This window comes from Mustela putorius, unplaced genomic scaffold, assembly GCF_011764305.1.
Source record: "Mustela putorius furo isolate JIRA1106 unplaced genomic scaffold, ASM1176430v1.1 tig00000738_pilon_pilon_pilon, whole genome shotgun sequence".
NCBI classification, from domain to species: Eukaryota; Metazoa; Chordata; class Mammalia; order Carnivora; family Mustelidae; genus Mustela; species Mustela putorius.
In genome coordinates, this window is record NW_025421463.1 from 1,452,655 (window position 1) to 1,480,461 (window position 27,807).

The following is a 27,807-nucleotide window of genomic DNA, read 5'->3' on the forward strand; positions in this document are numbered from 1 at the left end:
TCGAGGGGAGAACCCGTTCCTTACCTATTCCGGCTCCTCGGGGTCACCTGCATTCCCTGACGTCACTCCAGCCTCCTGCTTCCGTGCTCCTGGCTCCCCTCTGACTCTGACCCTCGTGGTGCCGCTGGGCCCACCCGGGTCCCTCACGGTCCCAAGATCCCTCACTGAATCACCCCTGCAGAGTCTCCGTCACCATGTAAAGTGACACAACCGCAGGGACACTGACGCCCCCAGGGGCCGTGATTCCTCCCGTCACACGCAGCAGCTCTCCTTCACTCCAGGCCAGGAAGAAAGCGGGGTCCCCAGCGTGTCTCCCCGTAGCCCCACAGCCCCCACGAGAAGAGGAGGAGGAGTCCACATGCCCAGAGACCTCAGGAGAGGCAAGTGGCAAGTCCGAGGGGGCAGGTGGGGATCCCCCAGCGCCTTGGCCAGGACACCGTCCAGTCTCCTATGCTCAACCTTTCAGATTGCATCAAGTCGCAGCAAGGATTGTGACTGAGCAAACCACTATCCAGGACCCAGCACCACCCTCCAGACCCCGGTTTTCTACACATCGCGCACACCAGACCCAACGGCCCCACGCGGCCGTCAGATAAAACACCTCCTCCGTCTGGCCTACGGCCGGCAGCAGAGACCAGGATGGACCAGGTGCTCCCTGCCAGGCAGTGGGGTGGGAAGGCTCCCCATCAGCCCGTCAGAGGCGGTGGTGAGGCAGGAGGTCCCCATACTTCACCAGCAGCATCAGGGAAGCCTTCCTGCAGGAGGGGCCACTGGGGGAGTCTCAAAAGCAATGAAGTCGGCCCAGAATCCTTTACAAGGAAATGCTAATGGGCACATCCTCCAGCTCCTTCATTCCAGAAGTAAGTTAACGAGCTGAGATGGGCAGTGGATTCAGGGTCATGCGGCTGGTAAGGGGAGAGACCAGTCAGGAAGGACAGGACACACCACGCTGTGACATTAACAGTCCCCAATCAGGCGCTAGACCTGACAGAAGTTCCTTTCTCAGTTGGGCTCTGTCTCTGGCGTGGCAGCCACGGGAGATGCACTGTGGTCACCGGGGGTGCCGGCTGGCATCACTGCCCGGCTGCGTCACTACAAGGCAGACAGTGAACTGGCTCCCCAAACTCCCTCCTGACGGGCCCTGCCCCACGGCCACCCCGCCTCACTGGCCGAAGCAAAGCACATAGCGTGCTTCATGTTGAGGCTGGTGGCACATGTCCTGCCATGGCCTAGATGCCCTGAACACAGGAGAGAACCCCAGGAACCAGTCCCCTGCCCGCCACTGGGTCCCCTGCACACATTCACATGGACACACCTGGAAGCAGGTGCTCCTGCCTCCAGGAAAAGAGTGCATTTCAGGTTCCCCTCAGGGGTAAGCGGGACTGCTGGATACAAAGGCGTGGGGACAGCCTCCCTGGGACACGAGTGTCCCACGGTCCCCCAGAGGAAATCAGCAGGTCACCCCCCAGCTCACTTACTATTGCAGACTGACGCCAAACTGCTGGGTGGGCAGAGGGGGCCGCGGCGGCGGCATCTTGGCAGGAGAGGGCGACCTGCCCTCGTGCAGGTTCCGGAGCTTCTCATCATACCTGAGGACACAGCGGAAACACGGCTCTCACCTTGCTGGGGCCAGACGCCCTGTGAACGTCTACAGGGCCCGTGCCCTGTCCTTCTGGGCCCAGGGGCCATACAGCCATCGCACGCGTGTGTGTGAGCACGTGCACACACACACACACACACACACACACGCACACACACACTGTCGGCCACTACCGTGGGTGTTCGCACCAAAGGCACAGAGGATGATCCAACTTCAGCACATGCCCACTCTCTCTGCCCAACCCCGGGCCAACATTTCACCCACGTGTCTCCACAAAGGCTTCCCTCTGCTGGAAGCGCCCTTCGCCGGCCTCTGGGCCCAGCCACCGGTCCCTGGGAAACTCACTTCTTCCCCTGCTATCCCCTCGCCCCTAGTCCCCTCCCTAGCTGTTGTCACCGACTCCTGGCCCTACCACCCGGGGGCAGGGTCACTCCGACACCGCCCTGTGTGCCCAGCGTCTGGTGTGCGCCTTGGCGCCCAGAGCAGCTCAACACCTCCCCCACCCCTGAAAGCCGCCCCACCTCCTGCAGCTCGGCGAAGGCCCTGCTCCCTCCCAGGAGCCCCAGACAGGGAGATGCGAAGGGCCGGGGTTCCAAGACCTGCCCCTGCGTGCTGTGGTGCCACCAACCGCCCACCCTCCTCTGCTCCCGACCCCATGGGAGAGATCCCCGCTGCCATGGAAGCTCAAGTAGCAGACACACGAACAGGCTTTCAGCAAAAGCCGCGGCTGGGCTGGCGTCCAGAGCACCTGCGACGCGCCCGAGAACATTGCATTCTGCACGCGGCGTTATGCACACGCCTGAGAAACGCCCCCGTTTCTCCGCTCAAGGCAAACGTGGTAAACACCAAGACGAACAGCAGCGGCTTGTATTTTTAAATCAGTTCTCCCGGGGGGCGGGGGAAGGGCCCGGCGTCCGCACGCACAGGCACAGCCCGCCGCAGGCTGGGCTCCCTGAGTCAGCAGTGAGCATCCCTGCTGACGCCGCGCATTTCGGGGCCAGATCCGCTGGGTGCGTTTGGAGGCACAGCCTTCCACGCTACGGGGGGCGGGGGGTGGGGACCAAGGCCCGTGGGATCCCCGGGGTGTTTCCACACCTCTGGGGACGGGTCCAACTCACCGCAGAACCTCCGGGGGGACGATCAGCTGGTCGTACTTTAGGTGTTCGCGGAGCTCGCTCAAGCCGTTGAGATAGATGACTTTTTTCCCAAACTTATGACTGAAGAATCAGAAGCAGGAGAAGAAGGACAATGAGCCCAGGAGGCCGGGCCGGGGGCGGGGAGAGCCTCGCGCCAGAGACGGCAAGTGCTGACTCCAGCGGAAACTGGGACACAACAGAAGCCGCGCATCTGCAGATCTGCCGCTTTCCTAAGAACTCGGAGGCACCGACACTGCAGTGTCTCATCTGCATGAAAATAAAGATCTGCCTCCAGCTTGACTCTGCCACGAGTCTGCACACACGGGCGTCTGCACACACGGGCGAGGGCAGGGAGGGGCTGGGGGAGCCTGCGGTTTGGGGCGCCTTCCCACTTGGGCACCCCCTCTCTGCGAGGGTCCCGGGGCGGGGCAGGGAGCACACAAGGCACTGTCTGCCCTCTCCAGAACGGTGTCACCCGGGAGGCCAGCCGGGGGTGAGCACCACCGTGGGGACAAGCCCCAGCCGGGTCTGCTTCCCCGCCTCTGAGGGCCTCATCCTCCCCCTCGGGAACGGGTTCTCCCTCTGAGCGGGACTGTCTGGGGAGACGTCTGCCGTCTACACCAGTACATACCACCTGGGACCACCGTTACCAACGAGCCCACTCCCGGAGCTGCGGAGCGAGGATAGGAACAGGGTCCGGCGGGCAAGGGGCCCCACCCCCTGCCCCACACCTGCCCCTGGTAAAGGACCGCTGGCCGCCTAGCTCCTGGTCACGGCTCCGCTGGACGGTCGCCGGCACCCAGGGAGAGGTGGGACACACACATACGCTGTGATGCTGTCGCCACCATCACGGCAATGAGCCGGTCCGTCGTCTACAAAGTGCTCCTCGCGTCCCCTGGCTTTGTGTGTGTGGCTGGAACGCTCAACACGAGATGTGTCCTCTGGACAGACTGTCGAGGGCACGACACCAAGTCGTCAACCACAACCCCACGCCGGTGCCCGGCAGCCGTGGGGAACCTGTTCCCTTGCGGCTCAAGCCCAGCCGTTCCGCCACAAGCCCACGGGAGGCCACGGGAGGCCCAGCCTCGTGCACCGGCTCCCCCTAGTGGGCGAGCAGGAATTGGGCCACGTGCCCCAACCCACAGCCACCTGCCCTTGCGGGCAGAAGGGGTCCAGGCCACTCCGCATGCGTGGCTGGGCTGTGGGGGGGGACAGAGAGGTCAGCTTCTGAGCTGCAGGGACGCCTCTGGGGCCAGCCCCTGCCCACACAGGAACACCCTCCAACATTCGCCATGTTTCTGCTGCCTGACCCCCTCCAGTGGCCAGGCATTTGCTAGTCACCAGGCTCTGGAGGTCTGGAGGACAGATACAAGCAGAACCCTGTTTCTTGCCACTGATACCCCGGAAAGGCCTCGGGGCAGTGCACTCTGGGGGACGACAGTGGAGGCGCATGGGCAAGCTCCGGGCTCCGACCCCCGAGGGTCGGAATCAGGAGGGGTCCGTGGACATCCTGCTGGTTCTTGGGCGCTGGAGGGCCTCTGTGCTGATCCACTTCACTTCCAAATGAGGACTCGAGGGCTCAGAGAGGTCACGCGGCTGCCCGAAGCCACAGAGCCAACAGGTGGCAGAACCCAGTCCTGACCCCAGTGCCTCCAGCCCTGATTCCCAAGGTTCTCTCCTGGCCCCACTGTACGGCCACACCTGAGGCAGGGTAAGTGGCAGAACCACATGGGCTTGAGCCAGAAACCCGCTGAGCCGGGACTTAGCCTCTCTGAGTAGCAACCTCCTCTCCTTTGGAAGAGAGAGAAGACAGCTGACTTCACGGGATCATTTCAGCTGCTATGCACGTAAGGTACATGAGAAGTTGTGATAAATGAATCACGAAAAGATATGAAAAATTTTTTTAGGGGCACCTGGGTGGCTCAGTGGGTTAAAGCCTCTGCCTTTGGCTCAGGTCATGATCCCAGGGGCCTGGGATCGAGCCCCGCATCGGGCTCTCTGCTCAGCGCGGAGCCTGCTTTCTCTTCTCTCTCTGCCTGCCTCTCTGCCTACTTGTGATCCGTGTTGTGAGCCTGCGTTCCTATCCATGACTGTCAGCCCGTGACCCACCACAGCCACAGGGGGGGGCAGCGTAGCACAGACACATGGGTGCCCCGGAGAGGAGACCTCCATGAGGCCACCTAGGGAGAGCCGCCCCGGCCCACCACCGCCCTGAACCCACAGGATGCAGCCTCCCGCCCCCGTGAGGTTCTCGCCAAAATCGCCGCGTACCTGATGAGCGGTTTGAATATGGTCCACAGGACCTTGATGAAGTTGGTGGGGTGCACGACGTACAGCGCCTTCAAGTTCTTCTTGTACCTAAGGAGGGAAGCGTGAGGGTTCTACAGAGCAACACGCCCAACACCCTGAGCTGAGGAACCGCGAAGCCTAACCGGGAGCCTCAGAACCTGGGCTCTGTCCACGCAGCCGGTTCAAGCACACTGAGCCCCACATCGAAGGGGAGAATCAGGACCGCCTGTTTGCCTCTGCTGCCCGGCATGCATGGCACACCTTACAGTTTGCAGGAGCGGGGTCCCTACTTCTGGGCACTCGTCCACACTGGGAGGCGTGGAGCTCGCTGAGCTGCTCATGACGTGAGGTACGGGGTACCCACTCAAAAACAGGGAGATACTGGCTCCCCTCATTCCAGAATAATTCACTCCAAGGCCATGAGGCTGGGCCCAGAAGGTGGGCACCAGCCGGGTGGAGGCAGCAGGGGAGGGCAGGGTGGTCGTGGCCCCTGCCTGGTGCTGTGTGAAGGGAGGGGCGTGGGGTCCACCAGGGGGACTCCGGCCAGCTCTCACCCCCACACAAGAGCCGATGGATGGTCAGAATTTCAGGCATCTGGGGAGCCAGTTGTGAAAAACAAATTAAATAGCATAAACACATAATAAATCACATTAAGCACCGAGGCAATGTTCAAAACTCATCACCTCCTCATTATTTTACTACGTTGACTTCTTCCCGTGCCCGTGATGCTATTTGTCTGCTGCATCTGAGTAAGTCTAATAAGTCCACACTGAGTGCCCCTAACTCTGTGTCCAGTGGGGACACACTGGGACCCTGAAGCTGGCCACGGTGGCTGGAGATCAGCCCATGTCCCCCAGGAGCTGGTCATCACACGTGTACCAGGCTGCTGCGGTGGGGAGGGGGAGGGGCAGAGGACGGGGACTAGGGAGGTGACTGGAGGCCGGCTGTGTGAGCAGGGCTTCCTCACGGGGACACACTGGGACGGGAAGGGGGTGCACAGCGGTGGGGTGGCCCAAGAAGGTAACACGACCAGCAAGTGAGATAAGTCAGATGCTGGGCGACGGACGGGCAAGCAAGTCAGTAAGGGAGGCACAGGCAGGTCCTCACTGCCAGAGGGGAGGGGACAGATGCGGAGAGAGAGAGCCAGAGGAGCCCTGCTGGGCAGGAACGGCCATAGGCACCACGGTAAGCGCACGGTCCCCGGCAGAAACGGAGACATGCAAACAACACCCCAACTGTCCATGCACAGGGCCTGGGAGCCAGTGTCCCCGAAAGCAACCAGCACAGTCCTTCCAGACCCGGGCCCCTGGACTCTCTGCACTGAGCGGAACCAGGGCCCCTAGAGAAACGGCGGACTGCAGGGTGGGCTGAGGGCCAGGTGACATGTGCCTGGAGCCCCACTGGTGCTCGATTCCGGAAAGGCAGGGCTCGCTTGGCGCGATGGGACACCTCTGAGGGTCACAGGAAGGGCACCCACGGGGCTGCATTTGAATCTGATTAAACACAATCAAGGACTAGAACCCACTGAAAGAAACAGGAACTCGCGGGGTACCTGGGTGGCTCAGTGGGTTAAAGCCTCTGCCTTCAGCTCAGGTCGTGATCCTAGGGTCCCAGCGGGGAGCCTGCTTCCCCTCCTTCTCTCTCTGCCTCTCTGCCTACTTGTGATCTCTGTCTTGTCAAATAAATTAAAAAAAAAAAGAAAGAAACAGGAACCCGCAAGTCCATACAAATGTAAGCAAGCCGGAAGTGTACGCTCTGCCTTAGGGTAAACTGCCAGTACTTCCAAGCACCGTTCGGCCCCCCAAGATCCCTCAGAGTTCTCAGCAGACCGAGAACGAGCGATGGAGGCTAAGACCAGGACGCGACGCTTCAATAAGGAGCAAGGTGTCTACAGAGTCCCAAAGTATCTCCCAAGGAAATACTAACAGATTACAAAGAGAAAGACTCTCGGTGCAGGGAGGGGCCGCAGCGACTTGCGGGTGGTCCAGGGTCCCAGACACTGCTGCCGCCGAGTCACTCCTGACGTGGAGGTGGCTTCCTGGAAGGGGGTCCAGCACGTGTGTGGACTGGTTCCTTAAAAGGAACGGCCCGGCAGAACACTCCGGAGAACGAGGAGTCAACAGCCAAGAGGAAAAGAACGCAGGACACCCACCAGGGTGCAGCGAGAGCAGGCAGAAAACCCTTGTGGTATAAATCTCACTGAACTGCATCTGGCGCTCCACTTGCATGCCTCTGGTGACGGGGAACTCACCATCCCAGCAGACACTCCCCTGCTGGTTTTGATGCCTAGAGTAGCTGTCCTTTTCTCTCCCATCGCGCCGAGGTCTACCATCCTACCTACATCCAGGACCACCTCCTGGTCCACCTTTGTGAGAAGTAGGAGACACGTGTGCCTCCTTCCATTTGATAATTGATCTCTATCGGCTCAACAGAGGGGTACGTATCATGTCCTCCTGTCGGCCTGAGCTTCTGGAAAAGGCCACTTTGAACGTGTCATTCACTTCTCCTCAAGCACTTCCCATGGCTCCCCCTTGCCTCCTAAACCAAGTCCGGCGTCTTCAGCACACGCCCGGCCCTTGGCCACCTCCCTCCGCTCCCTCCGTTCCCCAGCTGAATCCCCCAGGCCGGCCCTCCCACCACGAAGCCTCAGCCCCCCTCACTCTTCCTCAGGTCGGCCACCTAGCAACACCTGCCCATCCCTCCAGGGGCCGCTCAGAGGCCACCTCCTCCAGCTGGCCTCTCTGACTGCCCCAGCCTGAACACCAGCACTCACTCCCGGCCCCACCTGGCTCCTCCACCACTGGAGAACCTACCCCATGCAGACCTTTTCCCACAGGCAGGGGACAAAGAGATGAGTTGGGGGGTGCAGCCGGGCACAGAGGGACGCAGGGAAGGGGCTGTTGATTGTCCAGGGACAATCCAGGAGAGCTTCATGAGGGAGGGGCTACTGCTGAGGCCCGGCTGCCTCCAGCTCCCCTGCAGGGCCTGGTACACAGTGTCAGGTAAATGACGCAAGAATCCTTTCCCTAAGACACAGCACAGAAAGGCAAGAAACTCCACCGAAGAGTCACAGATGACGACAGCAGGACTCAAAGGACAGGTGGCCGGCTCTGGGAGGTCAGGCGCTGCTGGCCAGCATCCCACCCACTCGAAGCTCTGCTAGATCTCCATCAGAGGTATGACGGGCCTTTGAGAAGGAACACCCAGAGGATTCCAGGAGACCCGCACGAAGGCCCGAGAGTGCAGCCCATTAGCCAAGCACACTCTGAAATCGACTGTTACGCAAGACGTCGCTCAAGAAAAAATCCTCTGGTTCCATGCTGTTCCCAAGTGGTGCGGAGCATCGGCTGGGACAGGGAGACAGGGTCTTCGGTGGGTCCCAGCCCTGCCACACACCAGGTGAGGGGCACAGGGAGAGACACCTGCCCTCTGGGACTGGTGTGTCCTCACCTGCCCCGCACGCCGCCCACCTCTCCAAAAGAGACACCAGAAGGCCCTGTGCACACTGTAAGGTGCGGAGAAAGCACAAAGGCCATCTGGAAGACGGCCACGCGGTTGTGTTTCTTTGCCACATTTCTTACACGGGGGTCAGCAATCTAGAGTACACGGGCCACATCTGGCAGGCCCCCGACTTTGGCACAGGCTGCAAGCTGAGAACGGCTTTCCAGAGTTCATTGTTGGGGAAAAATGAGAAGAGTAACAGTTCACGGTATGTGAAAATGACACGAAATTCACAATCTGGTGTCCATCAATCAAGCTTTCCTAGAACCGGGTTCCACGTCTGCGTGTGTGTGTGTGTGTGTGTGTGTGTATTATCTGGGGCTGTTCTCCTGCTGCACAGCAGAGCCAAGCGGTTTCAATGGAAATCTGAGGGCCCGATGGGGCACCTGGGTGGCTCAGTCATTAAGCCTCTGCCTTTGGCTCAGGTCATGATCCTAGGGTCCTGGGATCGACCCCCATATTGGGCTCCCTGCTCTGCAGGAAGGCTGCTTCTCTCTCTCCCACTCCCCCTGCTTGTGTTCCCTCTTTCGCGGTCTCTCTCTGTCAAATAAATACACAAAATCTTCAAAAAATTTTGGGAAAAAAAAAGGAAATCTAAGGGTCGGTGAAGCCAAAATGTTGACTGTCTGGCCGGCCCTGCCCTAGATGAGGAAGCAGGTTAGAGGCCCTGCCGAGGGGAGGTGACCCCACCCACCCCCAGCTCCTTCAGCCTAGCTCCCCGCCTCCTGTGGCACAGCCCGGACCCCTCCTAGTCCCCTGCTCCCCTCCCACGGTGGGACCCTGAGCCCCGCCCCCTGCCCCCCAGGGCTCAGGCACACACCTCCTGTCAAACTCCTTGTAGGCACTCTGCAGCCAGCCCAGCGACGGCTTGTTCCGGCTGTTCAGCCCGTAATGGAAGTAGACGACGGTGTAATCGCTCTCCACGTACTGGTCCAGAGTGTACTTCAAGTACCTGGGCATTAAGTGCAAGACCCGGTTTCGAAAATCACCTCTCACTGTCACTGAAACCAAGGACGCTTTCCCCAGAACAGAAGCCATGGGCATCCATTGGGTGCCAGCACCCAGCACCCCAGGTCACGGGGGTACCCATCCAGGGCCCCTGGGAACCCACCTGCAAGGGGCCCCACCCCCTTTTGTTAGAGGCGGCTCAGAGAGGTGGAGCCCTGAGGGTCATGGTCGCACAGCTAGCAAGGGGACGTGACAGGCCCAAAAATGGCCCAGAAGAGACATCCACGGCAAACGTCTGAGCCCATGAACGTGACCTGACTCGGAAAAGGGTCTTTGCAGCTGTGACTGAGGTAAGGCTCTTTCGAGGAAGAGTTTCTCCTAGATGATCTGGGTGGGCACTCAACATGCCCACAGGACAGATAAAAGGGGAAATCCCAGAAGGCAGTTTTGTCTGAGAAGAGAGAGGCAGAGCAGAGAGTGACGGAGCCCCCCGCCCAGGAGGGGAAGGTCTGCTGCCAGCCGGCACCGCGAGGGGCAAGGTTCCTCTCCTGGAGGGGGCTCGCTCTGGAGGAGCACGGCCCCGCCAACACTGGTTTCGGCCTTCCGGCTGAGAGAATAAATTTGTTTCACTTACTCCATATGCAGGGATGAGTTTAGCAGCCCTGGAGGCCGAGCCAGGATTTGAACCCAGAATGGAACCCTGCCATTCGGATGCGTCTCTAAGGAGCAGGCAATTCCTGCCTTCCAGATTAGCTCCAACCGTTTTCTCTCATCACCCTAGAGGAGAATCCTGACTCTGCTTGTTCTGTCTCATGGCCACATGCCACAGTAAGAGTCCCCAAAACTCTGCGATCGCTTCCAGCCCCAGGCCTCCAGCCACCTGCAGGAGGAGGCAAAGCTGGCCTGACGTGTCCGAGGTTTGGGCTTATCTGTTGGGGAGGCAGCCCCAGTGCTCACTCTCCAGGACACTTGCTCAAACACTGCTTGGACTAAGCCCCTGGGGCAGCCTTCACTAAGGCCGTCCTTCCGTCCCCCTCACAGGCAGAAGCCAGGCTGAGGTCTCTAAGTCCACAGAGCACCCACACCGCCCGGAACCCCTCATTTCTGCAGATGGTCACCCTTGCGTTTCTCAACTCTCAGGAGAGGAGACCAGGGGAACCTCTGTGTCAGCTCACTTGTCCACACGGGACACGTGGGCACTTCCGTGCAAGCAGGCACCCTTCCCCGGCCCGGAGCGCTCCCCTGTCCTTCCTGCGAGCGCGCCGAGCTCTCTCCCTGTCGCGGTGCATCTGCTGTGCAGCGTGCTTGGCGCAGGAAGTCATTAACTAAATTACTGGTTGAGCTTCAAAGACACAGACTTATTTCTTCACCCACTGCAAAAATAGGAGCGCACATCTGGTCACAAGAAAGCTACTGCTTGGACAGGGAGAAGGAGGGTGGTGTGTGTGGTGGCAATGTTTTCCATGGAGTCATGGAAGAGAGCCTGGACGCTTTTCCTAGCAAGACCAAGAAGCCCACAGGCACCTTGGAGTAAATCAGAAAAAGGCGCTCCTTCCTCTGCATGGATACCCTCCAGCGCTGGGTGAGAGGAACGGCAACTGGATGGCAGCCCGTCGTGGTGCCTCCCTTGTGCAGTGAACAACCTACACAACTGTCCACAGAGGCTGTGCTGGCCACTTCCTTCTGGTAGTGAAGGTCTCTGAGGCGGCACAAGAGAAAACACCATGTACCCATTGCTATCAGAGGTAGGTTTTTTTGTTTTTGTTTTTTGTTCTTTTGAATTGAGATGAAATTTGTAACATAGCATTAACCATTTTAAAACGCACAATTCAGTGACAGAGTACATGCACGATGTTGTGTGACCACTGCCATCCAGCTCCCGAAGGTTGTCGTGGCCCCAAAGCAAGCCCACAGCCGTGAATGAGTTTATTACCCCGCCTCCTGCAACCTCCTGCTTTCTGTCTGTCCGGGGTCCTTCTGTCTTTACAAGGAAACAAATCCAAACACCTCCTGGGCCAGCAGTGGGCCTTCAGCGACAGCTGACCTGCAGGTCATGGGCTTGTGAAGCCACAGAAGGAATAATCTACAAGGGATCGTGTTAACCTTGGAGGACCCCAGACGGGAGCTCTCCCTGACCCGGGACCCCCTCTCTGTGTGCCCCCATGTGCGAGCATGCTGGAGGGGGCCAGTGCGCCACAATGCCGGCGCTCCTTGTGGACTCCATGGCAATCTCGCCCCACAGCAGCAGCAGCGCTGGCTCGAGACTCCTGAGCCCCTGGGGCCAGCAGGGTTCCTGCGGTCACACTGTATCTCCCACTGCCGTCAGAAGACCCTTTCGCAGACCAGATTAGAGGTTCGGGTCAAGGGGATTCTCACAAAACCACTACCCACAGACTCTCAATTGCTTCTGGGACCCGCTCACACTTTCCCTAGAGCTGGGGGCTCCAGGGCACGGCCCCTCAGCACTACGCCCTGGGTGGAGAAGTGGGCGGGCTGGAGTGGTCAGAACCGGGAATGGGAGCCACACTGGGGCTGCAGTTGGGACGCGCCGACTCTCCCAGCACCTCTCACGAGGCTCGTGGGCTCCCGCCAGGAAGTAGGCATGGGAAGCAGCACAGCCAGCACATGGAGTGTGCAGACGCCAGCGGCAACAGACAAGACGGAGGGGGTGACAGCAGCCAAGGCTGCACGCAGCTAAGTGGACGGCCTTCCTCTGAGCAGGGGAGAAGCAGACCCAGAGGGCGGGGGTCTGTGTGGGAGGGAGGTGTGAAAGGGCCCCTAGGGCTGGGCTCAGAGCTTCAGACTGTGGACCTAAAGCCACCCTGGGCTGAGAAGAGCCTTAAGCCCCGCAGGTGGCTTTGGTGACCTGGAAAAGGATACAACATCCACCTGGGGACCTGTGAGTTGACCTACACTGATGAGCCTTTAACCCTGAGCATCCACTCATGCTGACGGTGAGGGAGAGGAGTGCATGTGCATGCGTGTGCTTGTGTGTATGTGTGCGCACGGGTGTGTGTGTGTATGCATGGGGGTATGTGTGTGCGTGCGGGTGTGTGTGCACGCATGTGTGTGCACGAATGTGTATGTGTGCGTGGGTGTGTGCAGGGGTGTGTGTGTGTGTGCGCACAGGGGTGAGGTGTGTGTGTGTGCGTGGGGATGGGGGTGGAGTGTGTGTGCACGGAGGTAGGGGGTGGGGTGTGTGTGTGTGCACGGGGGTGGGGGGTGGTGTGTGTGTGTGTGCACGGGGGTGGGGGGTGGTGTGTGTGTGTGTGTACAGGGGTGGGGGCGGTGTATGTGCATGCGCGTGCACACAAGGGGACACACACACACACAGAAGTGCATGCGTATGCACAGGCACCCATGGGACTTACTCCAGCAGACGCCTATGGTTGAGCTCGTGGGAGGGGGGCATCCGACAGCAGCTGAAGGTGATGACCCGTCTTCCAAAGCGGTCCTCCCCTGCAGGAGCAGACACAGGCATGAGCCCCACCGGCACCCAGGGCCGCCTTCTCGTGGGGCAGCCCCCGTCATTGACGGGAAACAGAAGCCTCCCGAGCAGCCCCACCTGACCTAAGGGGCCCAGGCGGCTGGCAGCCAGCAAAGACAGCACCTGGATGAGCGAGTGCTACGCGGCGCCCTGTGTGCCTCCGTCAGACTCAGGTTCGCCCCCAGCCCACACGCAGAGGCACTCGCTCCCCTTTACGAACGGCGATGGGGCCTGGCAGGCCGAGTCACCGGTGCACAGCGGCTCCGCGGACGGAGGGCACCTGGGCTCGAACCTAGATGCACTTGGCCTCACCCCTGGGGTCCGGCCACCCTGCCCACTGCCTCCTCCTCATAGAATTCAAGTGTCCCTGACACCCCCAGGACTCCAGGCCCTGGAGAAGGCTGGGGGGGCCTGGGGGACAGTCTTCCCTGGACTGTGAACAGGAGTCCTGGTGCTTGGTGCTGCCACTGGCGTGGCCCAGGGGACCCTGTGACTCTGCTGACACCGTGGTCCTCACCACACATGGGACAGTGCGAGGGGGGTTGCTCCCCAAGGGCCTATGCCCGTCTGATCATCTGTGTCCCCAGCACGCAGGCCCACTGCCCATGCCTGGCCTCAAATTATGTCCAATCACCCGCCACTGATCAGCTGAGAGACGGATTCTAGAACCTGAAGAAAGCAGGTACCCTTCTAGAAATAACACCACTTTAAATTCGCTTTCATCCTAACGAAGTATTTACAGCTATTTTCAGGGATTTGCTTAAAACGAGAAACAATGAGAGCAGCGCTTCCCAGCCCGTCCGGCTCTGACTGGAGCTAGTGGGGACTGCACACACACTCGCTTGCACACATGTCCACACGTGCACACCCACGTGCACGCTCGTGGCTTGCCCTAACTGCGCACCTGGGACGGCTGCTTATTATGGGGGACACGTCTGGATCTTCCCAGGAGCCCGGAAGCTACTCTGATGCTCAGAATTCGAGAGCTGTTCCGATTTCCAGACACGGCACCTTCTCATTTCCGGGGCTCCTCACGGATTCTGCTCACGCTTCCCACGTGTCTAGAGAGCCCCTGCGTGGAAGGGCTGCACCGGAAGCCTCACCGAATGGGGGCTTCGGGCACAAATCCCTCAGCAGGCGTGCCCGGGAGGGGAGTGTGTCCCACACACTGCTCCGAGCGTCCCAGAGGCCGGGGTCCCGTGGCCAAGCGGTGTCTGCTCGCCTGGGGGGCACAAGGACTGTGCCTTGCCTGTGCATTGCCTCTCAAGCTGGGGATCTTCCGTGGGGCGACCGAAGCCGTGGAATTAATTGCCCCTGGGGCTGAAAGAGAAAGTGAGCGTCCGTGATGGAAGGACAAGAACCCCGAGTGGCGTCATCGTTGCCAATCAGGCCAAGTGCAAACTCTTGGGGTGACAAAATAACGTGGCAAATGAAGACAAGTTCAACAAGCATTCACGGAAGGCCCACTGTGCACTCAGCGTGGGCAGAGAGACCAGACACGGGCCTCGCCCGGCCCCAGAGGGGGTCTCTGCCCGCCCCCCACAAGCCGCTGAGAAGCCTGCGGGCTCTGGCAGCCACAGGCTACGTCTCCAGCACCTTCCACCTGTTTGGGCTTGGGCCACACCTCCTGGGCGAAGGGCTCCATTCTCCACAGAGGGTCCTCGCTTCAGACAGCAGCTGCTGGTCGGGGGTCCCCCGGCACCCCTCTTTGGACCAGCTGGCTACAAACCCAGAGGCTCCCACGACGGCCTCCTGTCGGTAATTCACCAGCTCACTTCCATTCTACCATAAAGGACGCCAGTCAAGACCAGCCAGAAGCGGAGACGCAGGGGGCGGGGTGGGAGGGTCCTGGGTGTGGAGACCCACGCTGCCGCCTCCCCCTGCAGTCAGGCAGATCGACGTGTCACCACCACCACCACCCGGGCATGCGGCTCCGGAGTCCTCACTGGTTTCACCACAGGGGTGCAGCGGACAGAGCTGTGACTCAGTCCATATGCGGTTCCGTCGGTGATCAATGCGGATCAAACACCTGGCAGCGGACTGAAGGCAGTCTCCAGCCCCTGGAGGTCACAAAGCTCGGAACCTCTCATCCTGGTTGGTCCTTCTGGCTCAGCAGCCCCGTCCTGAGCGGTCTTGGCAGCACGCACGACCCGGGGTCCGCTGTGAGCCTCCTCTCTGGCAGAAACAGCTGCTCCTGCCACTTGGGAAATTGCAAGGACTCAGAGGCTACTTCCCAAGAATCAGAGACAAAGACCAGACACGCCATTTACCCCGCCGTGTCACATGACCCTGCGCCCCTGCCACGCCGACTGTGCCAGAGCGGGGTGGGACAGGGTTGTTGGGGGGCCACCACACCCAGCAGGCCAGAGACGCAGAGGCCAAGCTCCAGAAAGGGACGATGAAGCAGGAACTGGGGCTGCAGGCAAGGCCTTGCTGAGGGCAGAGCGGACGTCAGCTCGCGGGCCACCCTGATGGGCCGAGAACAGCACGGGTCTGACAGGCGCGCCACCGCGGGCTGCGGGCTGCCTCGGGAAATGATGGTGGAAGGCGGGGTCAAGGCCACGGGGACGAGGAGAGTGAGGGTCTGACTTGATCCCGCTGACACTGCAGAGCCGGTGAGGAGGGAACGAAGAGACGCCACCTGACGGGTCGCTCTGAAGGCCCACCGGCTGCTGGTGGAGGGGGACCTGGAGTGGGGCGTCCCAAGCAGAGACCGCATGTGGGAGGGAGTAAGGCGGTGGGGGCCAGTGACCTCCACAACTGGAGAGGAGCCCCCAGTGCTGGCCTGGGCTGCCGGGCCATTGCTGGGGGCCACAGGAGGCGGAGCCAGTCCGTGCATACACGGGGTGGGCGGGGCTGAGGGGTGCACGGGTGCAGCCTTGGGCGAGGGCTGAGCCCGTCCAGGATGGAGGGTCCCCAGTGCAGAAGGCTGATGGCCTGGAGTGGATGCGGGGCCAGAAGGAGGAGCAGCTGCCCAGGCCAGCGGATCCCAAGGGAGAGAGAGCTTCCACCACCAAAGCTGCCCAGCCAAGACCCACTCGGTGTCCTGGGGGGCCACGGTCAGGCACTGTTGGGGCTGGAAAGAGGCAGCAAGCGGAACGTCCACAGCCTGCCACTGTACAAGACAGTCAGGAGCACAGACTCAGTGCAGGCACGGCAAAGCCTCAGAGAGGAAAAGGGACAGATGTGGGGAGCACATGCCCTGCCACAAGGGCCCAGCAAGGCCACCCCGGGACCCAGTGTTCAGGAATGCCAACCTTCTGGGCAAGGCCAAGACACAGCAGGTCTCCTCAGACACCAGCGCCCTGCCCTCCTCAGCCCACAGGCCCTGCTTCCCTCCCTACTCTGCTCTGCCGATTTGCTGATGGTGGGCTGGGGGCTTGTGGCCTGTCCAAGCCCCCAGACCCAGGGCTGCTGACAGATGCTGTGCTGGCCGGGCGAGGGGACACGCCACCGCGGCTCTGGTCAGCGGGCCCAGAGGGTAGAGGGTGTGCAGAGACAAGGCAGGCCGGGGTCAGAGGGACGAACTCCCCGTGAAGAGTGTGGACTCCGTTCAGCCAGCGATGGGGCGTGAGGGGCACTGACCAGCCGTAAGCCCCGTCCACCACCATCTGCAAACGAGGGAGAGGAGCGTCCCCGGACAGCGCCAGCATGGGCGAGCCACAGGCAGGGACGTGGAGGGGGCCTGGGAGCCCAGTGCCCACGTCTAGCCCAGTCCCTTCTCATCCCGCTCGTATAAAGCGCTGACTTATTCACTCCTTCACGGCATAAACACTTATTGTGCACCTACTGTTTGCATAGTTCATCAATTCGCATGGTGTTGGGCCACCAGTGAAGGGTTTTTACTCCCCTCAAAACCAAAATGGCAACGTCACTTAGTGCAATCTTTCCGCATCCCCCGATTTCTAAATGTCCCCTAAGCTAATATCCCAGCATTACGCAGACGGACAGACTTGTAAAGCTTACGGTGAGGGCAGCGGCGGGCAGACTGGACTTGTGGACAAGGAGACAGGGAGGACAGCCCGGGCCCTGGGATCCTGGTCCCCTCACAGCGGGGCAGTCCCAAGCCAGCCTCTCTGCCACACTGCAGGGCAGGCCCGGTAATCAGCGTGGCTGGGAAGGGGTGCCCAGAGGGCTGTGTCAGTTGAGCATCCGACTCTTGGTTTTGGCTCAGGGCGTGATCTCAGGGTCACGAGATCGAGTCCCGCATCAGGTTCCATGCTCAACGCAGAGATTGCTTCAGGTTCTGTCTCCCTCTGCCCCTCCCCACTACTCTCTCTCTCAAATAAATAAATCTTAAAAAAAAATAACACCGGCTGGGAAGCACTGAGACAGTAACTTTAGTAAAATCTCGGCATGGCACCGGCACACAGTAAGTGCTCAATACATGTGACCCGTTTCCACGGGCCGGATGGGGGTTGTCTCCAGGTGTGCTATTCCATTTACAGACGAGGAGGCTGAGGCCCGTCGGGGCGGGGTTCCCAGCTGCGCGGTGGCACCCCCAGCCGGGTCGGCACAGCGCCCTCCACCCTCCACCCCGAGCGCCCGCGACGCCAGCGGGGAGGCCCCCGGGGCGGCCCTGAGGGACCCCTGGGACAGCCTGGCCTCCCGCTTATTAAGCAGTCAACACGGCATCTGCATCAATGACATCAGTCAATGTGAGTAAATATCGCTCCGCCGCTCTCCGGTGACACAGGCCGGCGTATCGCAAACGGGCTTCAAAATGATATAATGTGGAAGGAAATGAAAACTATCAATAAAATGCAAATTCTGCGAGGCACCCGTTTAATTCATGACCCCTATTCCTCCCCGCACCGCGCGCTGCACAGCATCGCTCACTGTCTCCGAGACGGAGAAGCCCAGTTTATGAATAAAGAAACGGCTCCCGGAGCCATGGCCCGGAACGCGCTCCCGACGATCCGTCATCGGCTCCGGGAGAAGGACGATTAAAATGCATAATAAAGGCCGCAGCAATCCAGCCCGGAGTGACTTGGGCGTTTGTCGCTTTGGGGTTTTGTCTGACGGCTGCTCCTCTTTTATTGCAAAAATGAAGGGGGCCGGAAGACCCGTTTCGGCTGTGACCCGCAGGGAGGCCTGGCTGGGGTGTAAACTGTGGGGGAGGAAGAGCCAGGACTGGGGCGGCCACCAGTCCCCCTCTGCTCTTCTCCGCCCCCGGCCGCCTCGGCCTCTCCGCTCCTCGGGACCCTTCCTGCCTGCCCCGCTCTCCACCCTTGGGACCTCCCTCGGGCTCACAGCCCCGGCCCCAGACGGAGCTCTGGACGGTGACCACTTCTTGAAACGCCGAAATCAACTTTCTCTGCAAAACACTATCTTAAAGGGTTACAATGCTATAAAGCTTCTCTTTGGCCAAGTGCACGCCCCCTCAATAGGGACAGATCATTCAATATGACTTTGTGTAACGGCTCCAATTTCTAGCTGCGGTTCTGGGTGTCCAGCTCTGGGGGGAGTGACACCCGGAGAGGAAACCAGGGGGTCCCCCTTGGTGGGGAGTGAGGTCTGCTCATGCCCCAAGTGGACCCCTTGGACCCCTTGGTGTCACAGGGTGCCCCACGTCGCTTCCCTGTGGAGCAGGGTGAAGGGTTCCAGGTCATGAGCTGTCCCCGAGGCAGGCCGGCTACCCAGGAGCGTGCACCGGAGCTAGGCACGAGGGGACAGAGCCGGACGCCCGGCGGAGGCTGGGAGGAGGGAGCAGGGGACTGACCCTCCGTGAGGGAACGCCAGGGGCTCTGGCCAGGCGCTCCGATAGAAAAGCCGGTGGTGGCTTCAGGACGTTGATTTCTGCTCGAATGATATCTCTCTGCTTAGCCGCGGGCAGGTCGGAGCGTCTGGATTTCCCCTGCTCTAGTCTTTGCCGTGAAGTCTACCTCAGCCACGCTGAGAGCTGCTCCATCCAGCTTTGCTCCGGCCGCCTCTGCCTGACTCCGGAGGAACTCTGGCTGAGCTGGCCTCTTTTAAGGGTCACCTGAGGCCATCAGGTGTTCTCTAAAGACAGTTCAACGTCTCAAGAGACTCTGGTCTAAAACAAGAGAACTCTCCAGAACCCGAGGACGGCTGTCATCCTGGCAAAGAACCCCGCAGCCTGAGGAGAGGCTCAAGTGTGCCACCCGGCTGACCTCAGAGCATCCCTGGGAGAAGCTGCCTGCAGCCCAAGGCAGCCCACAGACCCTGACCGGTCCTGAAGGATCCAGGACAAAGCATGGGCCGCCGACAGCCTCGCCAGGGGAGAAGCCCCATCCCTTCCCCCAGGCCCGCTGGCCAGCAGGCGGAGATGAGGCACACAAGAGGAAGGACCCCAGCTTATTTCCCAGGGCCCCCATCTCTTGATTCAACTCTCCTTCCACACCCCTGGGAGCCTCAGCCACTCTGCTAGGCCCCGTCCCAGTCAGGTGTCAGCGGGTCCTCCCGCCTGATGGTGAAAAGCTCCATAGCGTGAACTCAGACACCACTGCTCTTGCTCCGATCGGGGGCACCCCCAGCTGCCACCGGCAGCCCCACACCGCAGCAGGAAGGGTCACCCTAAACCACAAGCCCCACAGTGCCAGCCCTCTGCCTCACGCTCGCCAGAGACCGGGGACCAGGTGCAGAGTCCCGAGCACGCCTGCGGGGCCCTGAGAACGTGGCCACGTGGAGGACGAGAAGGACCAAAGGACAGACAGTGGGAAAGTGTCTAACTGCGACGCGAGTCAGCCGTGAAGACTGGGACCGGCTGAGGGAACAGCACGGAGACGACACACCCACCAACACCAGTAAGGACAGAGCACCCGGCCGGCCCGACGACACGAACGTCACACACGGTTGCCGTAGCGGGTGCACAGCCGGACGTAAAGGAGGGCACCTCGAAGCAACACAGAGGTCAACACACCCGAAGACGGGACAGCCCTACGTGTACATGCCCCCCAGAACAGTGTCGAGACACACGGAACAAAAGTGGACAGAATCAAAGGCAGAAACAGACAAATCCCAAGCACGAGCCTTCTGAGCCTCCCCCACCCCCCCAGTCAACAGCTGAGCCGGTGCAGACGCGGAAGTGACCGGAGGAGGCAGAAATCTAGACAGCACCACGCATCAACCGAACCCGGCGGAACCACACGGAACATTCCGCCCAACACCGCAGGATACACATGCCTCTCGAGTGTTCGAGGGACATCCGCCGAGCCCGCTCACGTGCAAGGTCACCGCTTCTCAGACTTTCAGGTCTTGGGACCCATCGATAGTCTTAAAAACTATTGGCATCCTCAAGGAGCTATATTTTGTTTTTTTTTAAGATTTGTTTATTTAAGAGAGAAACCAAGCACGTGTGAGCTGGGGGAGGGGCAGAGGGAGAAGGAGAGAGAATCCCCAGCAGACTCCGGGCTCAGTGCACACCTTGAGGTGGGGTTTGATCTCACGACTCTGAGATCATGGCCTGAGCCGAAACCTCAGGTTGGAGGCTCGACTGACAGAGCCACCCAGGCGCCCAGGTCCTCAAAGAGTCTTAAAACGTTTTAAAAGTGGGTTATTTCTATAAAAATTGCCCATACTAGAAACCTAAAAGGGAAAATTTTAAAGTATTTACTCATTTATTTAAAAATAACCCATCGCGGGTGCCTGGGGGGGCTCAGTGGGTTAAAGCCTCTGCTTTCGGCTCAGGTCATGATCTCAGGGTCCTGGGATTGAGCCCTGCCTCAGCTCTCTGCTCCACGGGGAGCCTACTTCTCTCTCTCTCTCTCTGCCTACTTGTGATCTCTGTCTGTCAAAGAAATAAATAAAATCGTTAAAAAAAATAATAATAACCCATCGCCGGGGCGCCTGGGGGGCTCGTCGGTTGAGCCTCTGACTCGTGGTTCCGACTCGGGTTCTGATCTCAGGGCCCCACGTCAGGCTCCACACCCAGAGCAGAGTCTACTTGTCCCTCTCCCTCCGTTCCTTCCCTGCTCACGCACGGGCTGCGACCCACCTGCCACCTGCAGGATGCCATGCCTGGCCACGTCGTAGAAGGGGTGATTCATGCTCAGCGCAGAGTCCTGGGCAGCTGCGGGCGCTGCCGATGGCTTCCTCACTATGCTCAGAGCAGCTGCTTCCTCCTCATCTCTCTGCAGCTCTATGGTAGACAACAAGGATAAGAGGGGCTCAGCTGTCTTCTTGAGGAAGGGGGCAATGAGGCGGCTTCCTGAGGTCTCTTTATAGGACAGTCACCATGCCTCAGTGTGCACCCACTATGCACCCATTTCTGTTGTGTTCCCATTATGTGCCCGCCTCTCCTGCGCACCCACTATGTGCCCGCCTCTCCTGCACACCCACTATGTGCCCGCTCAGCGTGCAGAATCATGGAGGCATAAAATGACATCTCAGGGCTGAATACTACCCTCCACACCGACAGGGGTGGAAACTGAGGCTCAGACAGGGAATGAGGGCCCAAGGTCAGACTGCTCCTGGACAGTGGAGTGTGGACTTGAACTCGATTGCCCAGCTCCAAATTCCAACCAACCCAAGCCCTCATTGAAGATGTGGACACGGGCAGCTCGCAGGAAACCACATTTGGGTTGGAGGACAAAAATGGGCCACTGTGCTATGAAGGAGGAAAAAGGACCATCTTCCGGTTTCATTTCAGGGGGTGGGGGGGTTCCTCCATGCAAAACAAATCAAGGCAGAGATGTTTTCAGCTGGAAAGAGATCGGGACCTTCGACTTGTAGGCTGGAGTAGACTCGGGTCCCTCTAAGAGTCCTGTCCGCCTGGAGCCTCACGATGGGACCTTATTCGGAAATAGTGTCTTTAGAGATGAAATTCACTAAGACGTGGTCATACTGGACTAGGGTGGGTTTTAAATCCGACAGCGGGGGTCGTGATGAGAAGAGAAGAGACACAGACGCGGGGAAGGCAGCCACGTGAAGCATCCTGATAAGCGGGGGATGGTGCTAAGCTGAGTTCTGGCTCCTGTTTTTTTTTTTTTTTTAAGATTTTATTTCTTTATTTGATGGAGGGAGATCACAAGGAGGCAGAGAGGCAGGCAGAGAGATGGGGATGCAGGCTCCCTGCGGAGCAGAGAGCCCAATGCGGGGCTCGATCCCAGGACCCTGAGATCATGACCTGAGCCGAAGGCAGAGGCTTAACCCACTGAGCCACCCAGGCGCCCCCAAGCTGAGTTCTGGAAAACAGGGCACCCCAAAGAACCAGGAATAGGTGTTCTATCAAAGACAAGTGCACGCCACGATCATGGCAGCCAAGACGTGGCCCCGGTCAGCCACACGTCCATCCAGGGAGGAGCAGACAGAGACAAAATGTGGGCTACCCATGTGCTGGGTATTATCTAGACATAAGAGGAACACAGTGCGAGGGGCACCTGGGTGGCTCCGTGGGGTAAAGCCTCTGCCTTCAGCTCAGGTCATGATCCCAGGGTCCTGGGATCGAGCCCCACATCGTGCTCTCTGCTCAGCAGGGAGCCTGCATCCCCTTCTCTCTCTGCCTGCCTCTCTGCCTACCTGTGATCTCTGTCTGTCAAAAAAATACATAAAATCTTTAAAAAAAAAAAAAAAAAAAAAGGAACACAGTACTGATAGTGTGACGACCCAGACGGACCTGGAAACCTGGAAATACCAGACCACGGTAAAGAGGAGACCATACGATGTAGAATTCCATTAATGGGAATGCCCAGGGCGGGTAACCCCAGGATGTCAGAACGTAGACTGATGGCTGCTGGGGCCGAGGGAGGGAGTAACTGTTAACGGGGTTTGGGGTTTCCTTTTGGGGTGATGGAAATGTTCTAACGTTGTGGGGACACCGCCCAACATTTTGAAGGTAGTAAATACTTTGATTTAAGCTAATTTTATGGTATGTTAATTGCACTTCAGTTAAAAAAAAGAAAAAGAAAAAACTGCTTTAGCACATGGGGCACAGCCATGGAAACGGGAGGAGGCAGAACACTGGACCATCCAAGGAGGGACAAGGACATCCCCTTCAGCCATCCCTAACCGTGCCGCTGACGTCGGGCTCCCGCTCCTGCCAGCGGGGGCCCCAGTGAGAAGTGCTTCCATGTGGCTGCACGGCTGAAGCAGCCAGGGGAGCAAACCAGAGGCACAATGATGGGTTCTCAGGCGCGGATCACGCAGCAGGTGCAAAACCAGCCAAGGCGTCGTGCATCTGGGACGCGCTGACGCAGGTCACAGAAATGAAATCCGTCTATTTCAGGGCAACAGGCCGTCAGCAGATTCTTAGGATCTACCCCGGTTTTTGCAGACCTGGAGGAGGGAAGTGGACTCAAACAGCCCGGGCCCGAGTGCGTAACAGGAAGAGCCTCGCAGGTAAACATGTACACTGACGATCCAAACCAAAACGCCAGGGGGCGATTCCGGGGAGAGGCTCTCCTCCCCGCTTGGCCCCTGTCACCGGGTGCCCTGGGGCACGTTTTCCAGGTACCCTGAGCCTCAGCTTGCTTGTCTGTAAGATGGGGATGCAGAAGCTGGCACCTTAGTGGAGAGCCTGAAGCAGCGACCGACGCTATTACCCCACCTGAGCCCCACATACGTAGATGATCTATTAAAAGACAATGTACACCCAGGATCTCCTTGCAGGACGAGGCCAGAAGGAGAGCATCCGATACCTATTTCGGCCAACTCCTCCAAGTCCAGCTGGGACATGCTCTGCTGCTGGGCAGGGCGACCCAGGCACACCGTCCCGACGCCACCTCTCGGGGATTCCGGCATGGGCTCCTTCCAACACCCTGAGGGAGAAGCACAGAGAACCCATGGACATGGAACACACAGGACCCGGGAGGGCTCAAGGAATGAAGGAAATGCCTTCATGTGCCCGGCTTGCTTCTTTCTCCTTAACATAAAAAAAAAAAAAAACACCCACTTCGGATCCCCCAAGACCCCAAATCAAGACAACATTTCCACCTCTGTTCACCTGCCCAGCCCACCCTCCACGTGAGGGAGGTCCGGGGAGCCGGAGCCCCAAAGGTGCAGGCCCGTGTATGTGACTGCCTCTTGTTTGGGCCCTGGTGCCCCCAGCTGGAGCTCCGTCTCACCACGCCACCCCATGTCGCAGGAGGGCAGGGCAGGAGGCCAGGGGGCAGCGCACACCTCGAGTGGGAACGGCACCCTCGGGGCCGAAGTCCTCAAGGCCACCATCACGCCTGCACAAAGACACATACTCACTCCTGCACCCATTTTATGGACAGGGAAACTGAGGCCAGCAAAGGTCAACTAGAACTGCTCGTGGCTGCAGAGCTACAAGTCACCAAATGTGGTTATTCTGTGCCTGGGATAATGCGTCAGTGCCCACACAAATCTTTACAGAACTCCCTTAGGCCCCAGACAATGGAGTATTTGCACCCCCGAGGGTGGTACCACGTGGGTGATTCTTCAAAACGTGACGCTGGGCGAAAGAAGCCGGTCACAAAAGACATGATTCCGTTCATACGAAACATCTGGAACTGGCAAGGTCATAGACAGGCAGCGGATCGGTGACTGCCGAGGGCTGGGAGAGGGAAGGGAACACGGATGGACGGGCAGAGCCAAGAAGCCAGGAGGCACTGGTTCCTTCTGAGGTAAAGGAAATGTCCTCAAAGTGACGGGGGTGACAGGTGCACATTCTCCGAGATGACGCTAAACACGGGGACTATGCCGGCTTTGTGCAGGCCCACTGTTTATGTCACCTGAATCGTATCATGATAAAGGTGTTTCTAAAACACTGAAAACGCACAGTAAGAGCAGCACGTGGTCTGGCCCGGCTTTTCCTAGCAAGAGGAAATGCACGATGTGGCAAGAAAGCCGTTCTCCAAGAGATCCAGGGTACGGGCTGGTAATTCCGTGTAGTTACCCACGCTTGGCCTTTGTCCATTTTCGCAAAGGCCTGTGTGGCTCTCAGTACAAGACACAGTGGCCTGAACTAAGACAACGTGTGGCTGACAATGTAAGGAGGGTGTTTCAGGACCACAAAGAGTCTACAACCTTGCTGCCTTCTTCTTCTTCAAACTCTCTGTTGGCAAAGCGCTGCTTTTCGTCTCCGTTTTACAGATGAGAGAACTGAGCCACGGGTCAGGGAGGCTCCTGCTCGCAGGCAGAGCCTGGGAAGGGGAGGCGTGGAGGATGTTGCGACGCTGACCCACGACATCAACCAGGTGCGCGGGAGCAGGGAGTCGGGGAAGGCCCAGGGCAGGGACGGCACGCCCCCTGCGCCCCCTTCCCGGGGGTCGCGGAGAGACGGCTCATCGTGGCCACACCCACTCCCTTTGCGGGGAGAAGTCAGAGCCTGCGCTTATCCATGACCGCCGCCAGTGTTTAAACATCAGAATCTAACTTGAAAAGAGAAATACACAGGGGTGGGCACCCAGGACCCCGCAAATCCAGCCTGGACCCATGCACAGAACATGTACATCTGTGCCTGGAGAGACAGGAAACGGGGTGAGGACGCTCCGAGCAGCACTCCTGAAAACACCCCACACGGGAAATGACGCAAGGAGCCAGGGCCAGTGGAAGGGGCTGTCACCATGACAGTCCCACGGGGCGCACTCTACGGCCCTGTGAACAGGCCATCCTCAGTGGGTGTCCTGACAAGGGGGGAGCAACCGGCCAGACGCAGAGGGTGACACAGCGCACAGTTCCATGCTTTACAAGTTCGAAGTAGACGAAGTGACCCTATGGCAATGGAGGTCAGGAAGGTGCCTGCCCCAACAGGGAGGGCGCGGGGGCTGGCCACATGGGGTTCCTGGTGCTGTTGTGTGTCCGGGGGGTCAGATGCATCAGGCACCCGGGAAGGGCTGCCCAGCAGGTGGGAAGGCTGTAGGCAGCTCCGCAGAGGCAGGTCAGGGGAGAGGCGGCCGGGGCTGGTGTGGCTGACACCCAGGCCTCAGCAGGAGGGTGGGGAGGTCACAGAGGCCTTGAACATTCACTTGACAACCATGTCTTGGGCAGGGCACCGGGGCCCCGGACACAGAGGGGAACAGATGGGTGCCTTTGGAAGTGCTCAGGCTGAGAGAGGGACCCGACCAGGAAGAGGTCAGCAGGAGGAAGGGAGCTGACCTCACCAGCAACAGGCAGTAGCTGAGAGAGGGCAAGGCGCCTGCTGAGGTCCCACATGGGCCAGGGAGGCCACCCCCCAAACATCAGGGACATTAGGGGCACAGCAAACAGCATCCCCAGCCCGTGTGGTCTGCACAGTCTGTGCAATGGAACGCCGCCACAGACACACGCTATGGCCAGAGTCCAGGCCTACAACACAGGAAGGGACTCCTTAGCTGGACAGAGTGAACTGTTGTCCTCTTGGCCACCAGCATCCCCACCCGCTCTGCCAGGAACACCCCCCACACTCTCTCTCTCTCCCTCTATCTCTCTTTCTCTCACATACACACACACACACGCACAGAAGTACACGTGCACACCACAGGCATGCAGAGGCCATGCAACGTGGCAAGAAGCTCTACTTCGGGCACCAAGCATGGAACGCAGGATCCTTGCCTGCCCAATCCTGGCACCAAATTCCCTAAGCCACAGAGATGAGGGTGGGCAGGCATGATCACATGCCCTCAGCTGATCTAAGCAGAGTGAATTCTAAGACTTCCATGAAAGCTACTGAGAAGAAATACTACTTCTTTTTCTCCTTCTTTTAAGCAGGCTCAGCGTGGAGCCCAATACAGGGCTCGATCTCACAGCCCTGAGATCATGATCTGAGTTGAAAGCAAGAGCAGACGGTTAACTGACTGAGCCACTCGGGTGCCCTGAGAAGGGACACATGTTAAATATATTCCGCTGGACCCAAACCTGAGAGGCTATGGGCCTGGAGCTACCAAAGTTCACCATGTGGAAGGGGAGAAAAATGAAGCCAAACACAGAAGATAGAGAAACAATCCCATAAAACACTGTGCACCTGGATCCAGCCACACCTGAATGCAAACATCCAATAAATCCTCTTTCCTGCTTAAGCCTGTTTGGGTTATGGACAACCTGTCACTTCTAATAAAATGAGTGCTTCCGTGTTTTTTCCTTGAAAAGTCAGTGCATGCTGAAACACTCAATGGAAACTACTTCAACATTCTCTACTTTAAGAGAAGAAAATGATCACCACCCATACTGCTTTTCTTTGTGCTTGTGGTACAAGTAAATGAACTTCATTTCCAAAAACTCTGAGGGGGAAATCTGGCTTTAGCAACACCACGTCATGTGCCAGCCGACCTCAACCCTACACCCACACGCGGTCCTGGCTCTCTACCTCCACAGGACGCCACAGGGCCCCCAAGGTCACTGCTCTCCCCTTGATGCGAACTTCCCTGACAGGCTGACAACATGATCTCCTCGCGAGCCCCATCCACTTCATGTGGCCACAAGTCAGTCCCTCGCCCTCCTCTCTCCGCTCAGTGCATTTCCAAAGGCAAGATGGCTTAACAGCAACACGGAAGGACTGTGTTCAAGAGGACGAAAGCCTCCCCCTAACCCTGTGAACAACTTCTAGTTCTGCACACAGTCTCCAGGTCCTCGTCCACATGTGCCCGCATCCTACAGTCACACTCAGATCACCCGTGCACGCTGCAATCCACCCTGATGGCTCACTCCCCCCCCATCCCGCCCCTGAGCCATTGGCCCCGAACATCCCACACCCCAGAACACTCAGCCCGAGGCCCAGGGCCGCCAGCAGCAGCACGGCCCAGCATGGTCTGGGGTGGGAGCCGGTGCCCCTTGCTGCAATGAGACAGGCGATCTGGGGTGCAGGGAAGAGGGAACCACAGGACTGTGTCCAGACAGGCGTGGCCGGCAGCCCAGTCGCACAAGCGACCTTAGCCCCCAGATGTCAGCGGCTCTTGGGGTGCCACCATGCCAGGGACCCACCTACGAAGACTGCCGGAATGTCTCCT

General features: G+C 59.1%; 1 protein-coding gene across 7 annotated transcripts in view; it reads right to left on the minus strand.

The window, feature by feature from the left end:
- The window catches only part of ARHGAP8 (Rho GTPase activating protein 8), a 56,021-nt gene that overhangs the window by 14,886 nt on the left and 13,328 nt on the right, over positions 1-27,807 (minus strand). For all 7 annotated transcript variants that reach the window (XR_006607778.1, XR_006607779.1, XM_045083722.1 and 4 more), the window contains 7 exons: positions 23,560-23,679; positions 20,919-21,062; positions 12,846-12,933; positions 9,347-9,478; positions 5,008-5,094; positions 2,719-2,817; positions 1,479-1,589 (listed from right to left, as the gene is read on the minus strand). Coding sequence is in view for 5 of the 7 variants with exons in the window: in XM_045083722.1 (XP_044939657.1) it covers positions 1,479-1,589; positions 2,719-2,817; positions 5,008-5,094; positions 9,347-9,478; positions 12,846-12,933; positions 20,919-21,062; positions 23,560-23,662 (764 nt within the window). In the remaining 2 variants the exon portion in view is untranslated. The remainder of the gene's footprint in view (positions 1-1,478; positions 1,590-2,718; positions 2,818-5,007; positions 5,095-9,346; positions 9,479-12,845; positions 12,934-20,918; positions 21,063-23,559; positions 23,680-27,807) is intronic.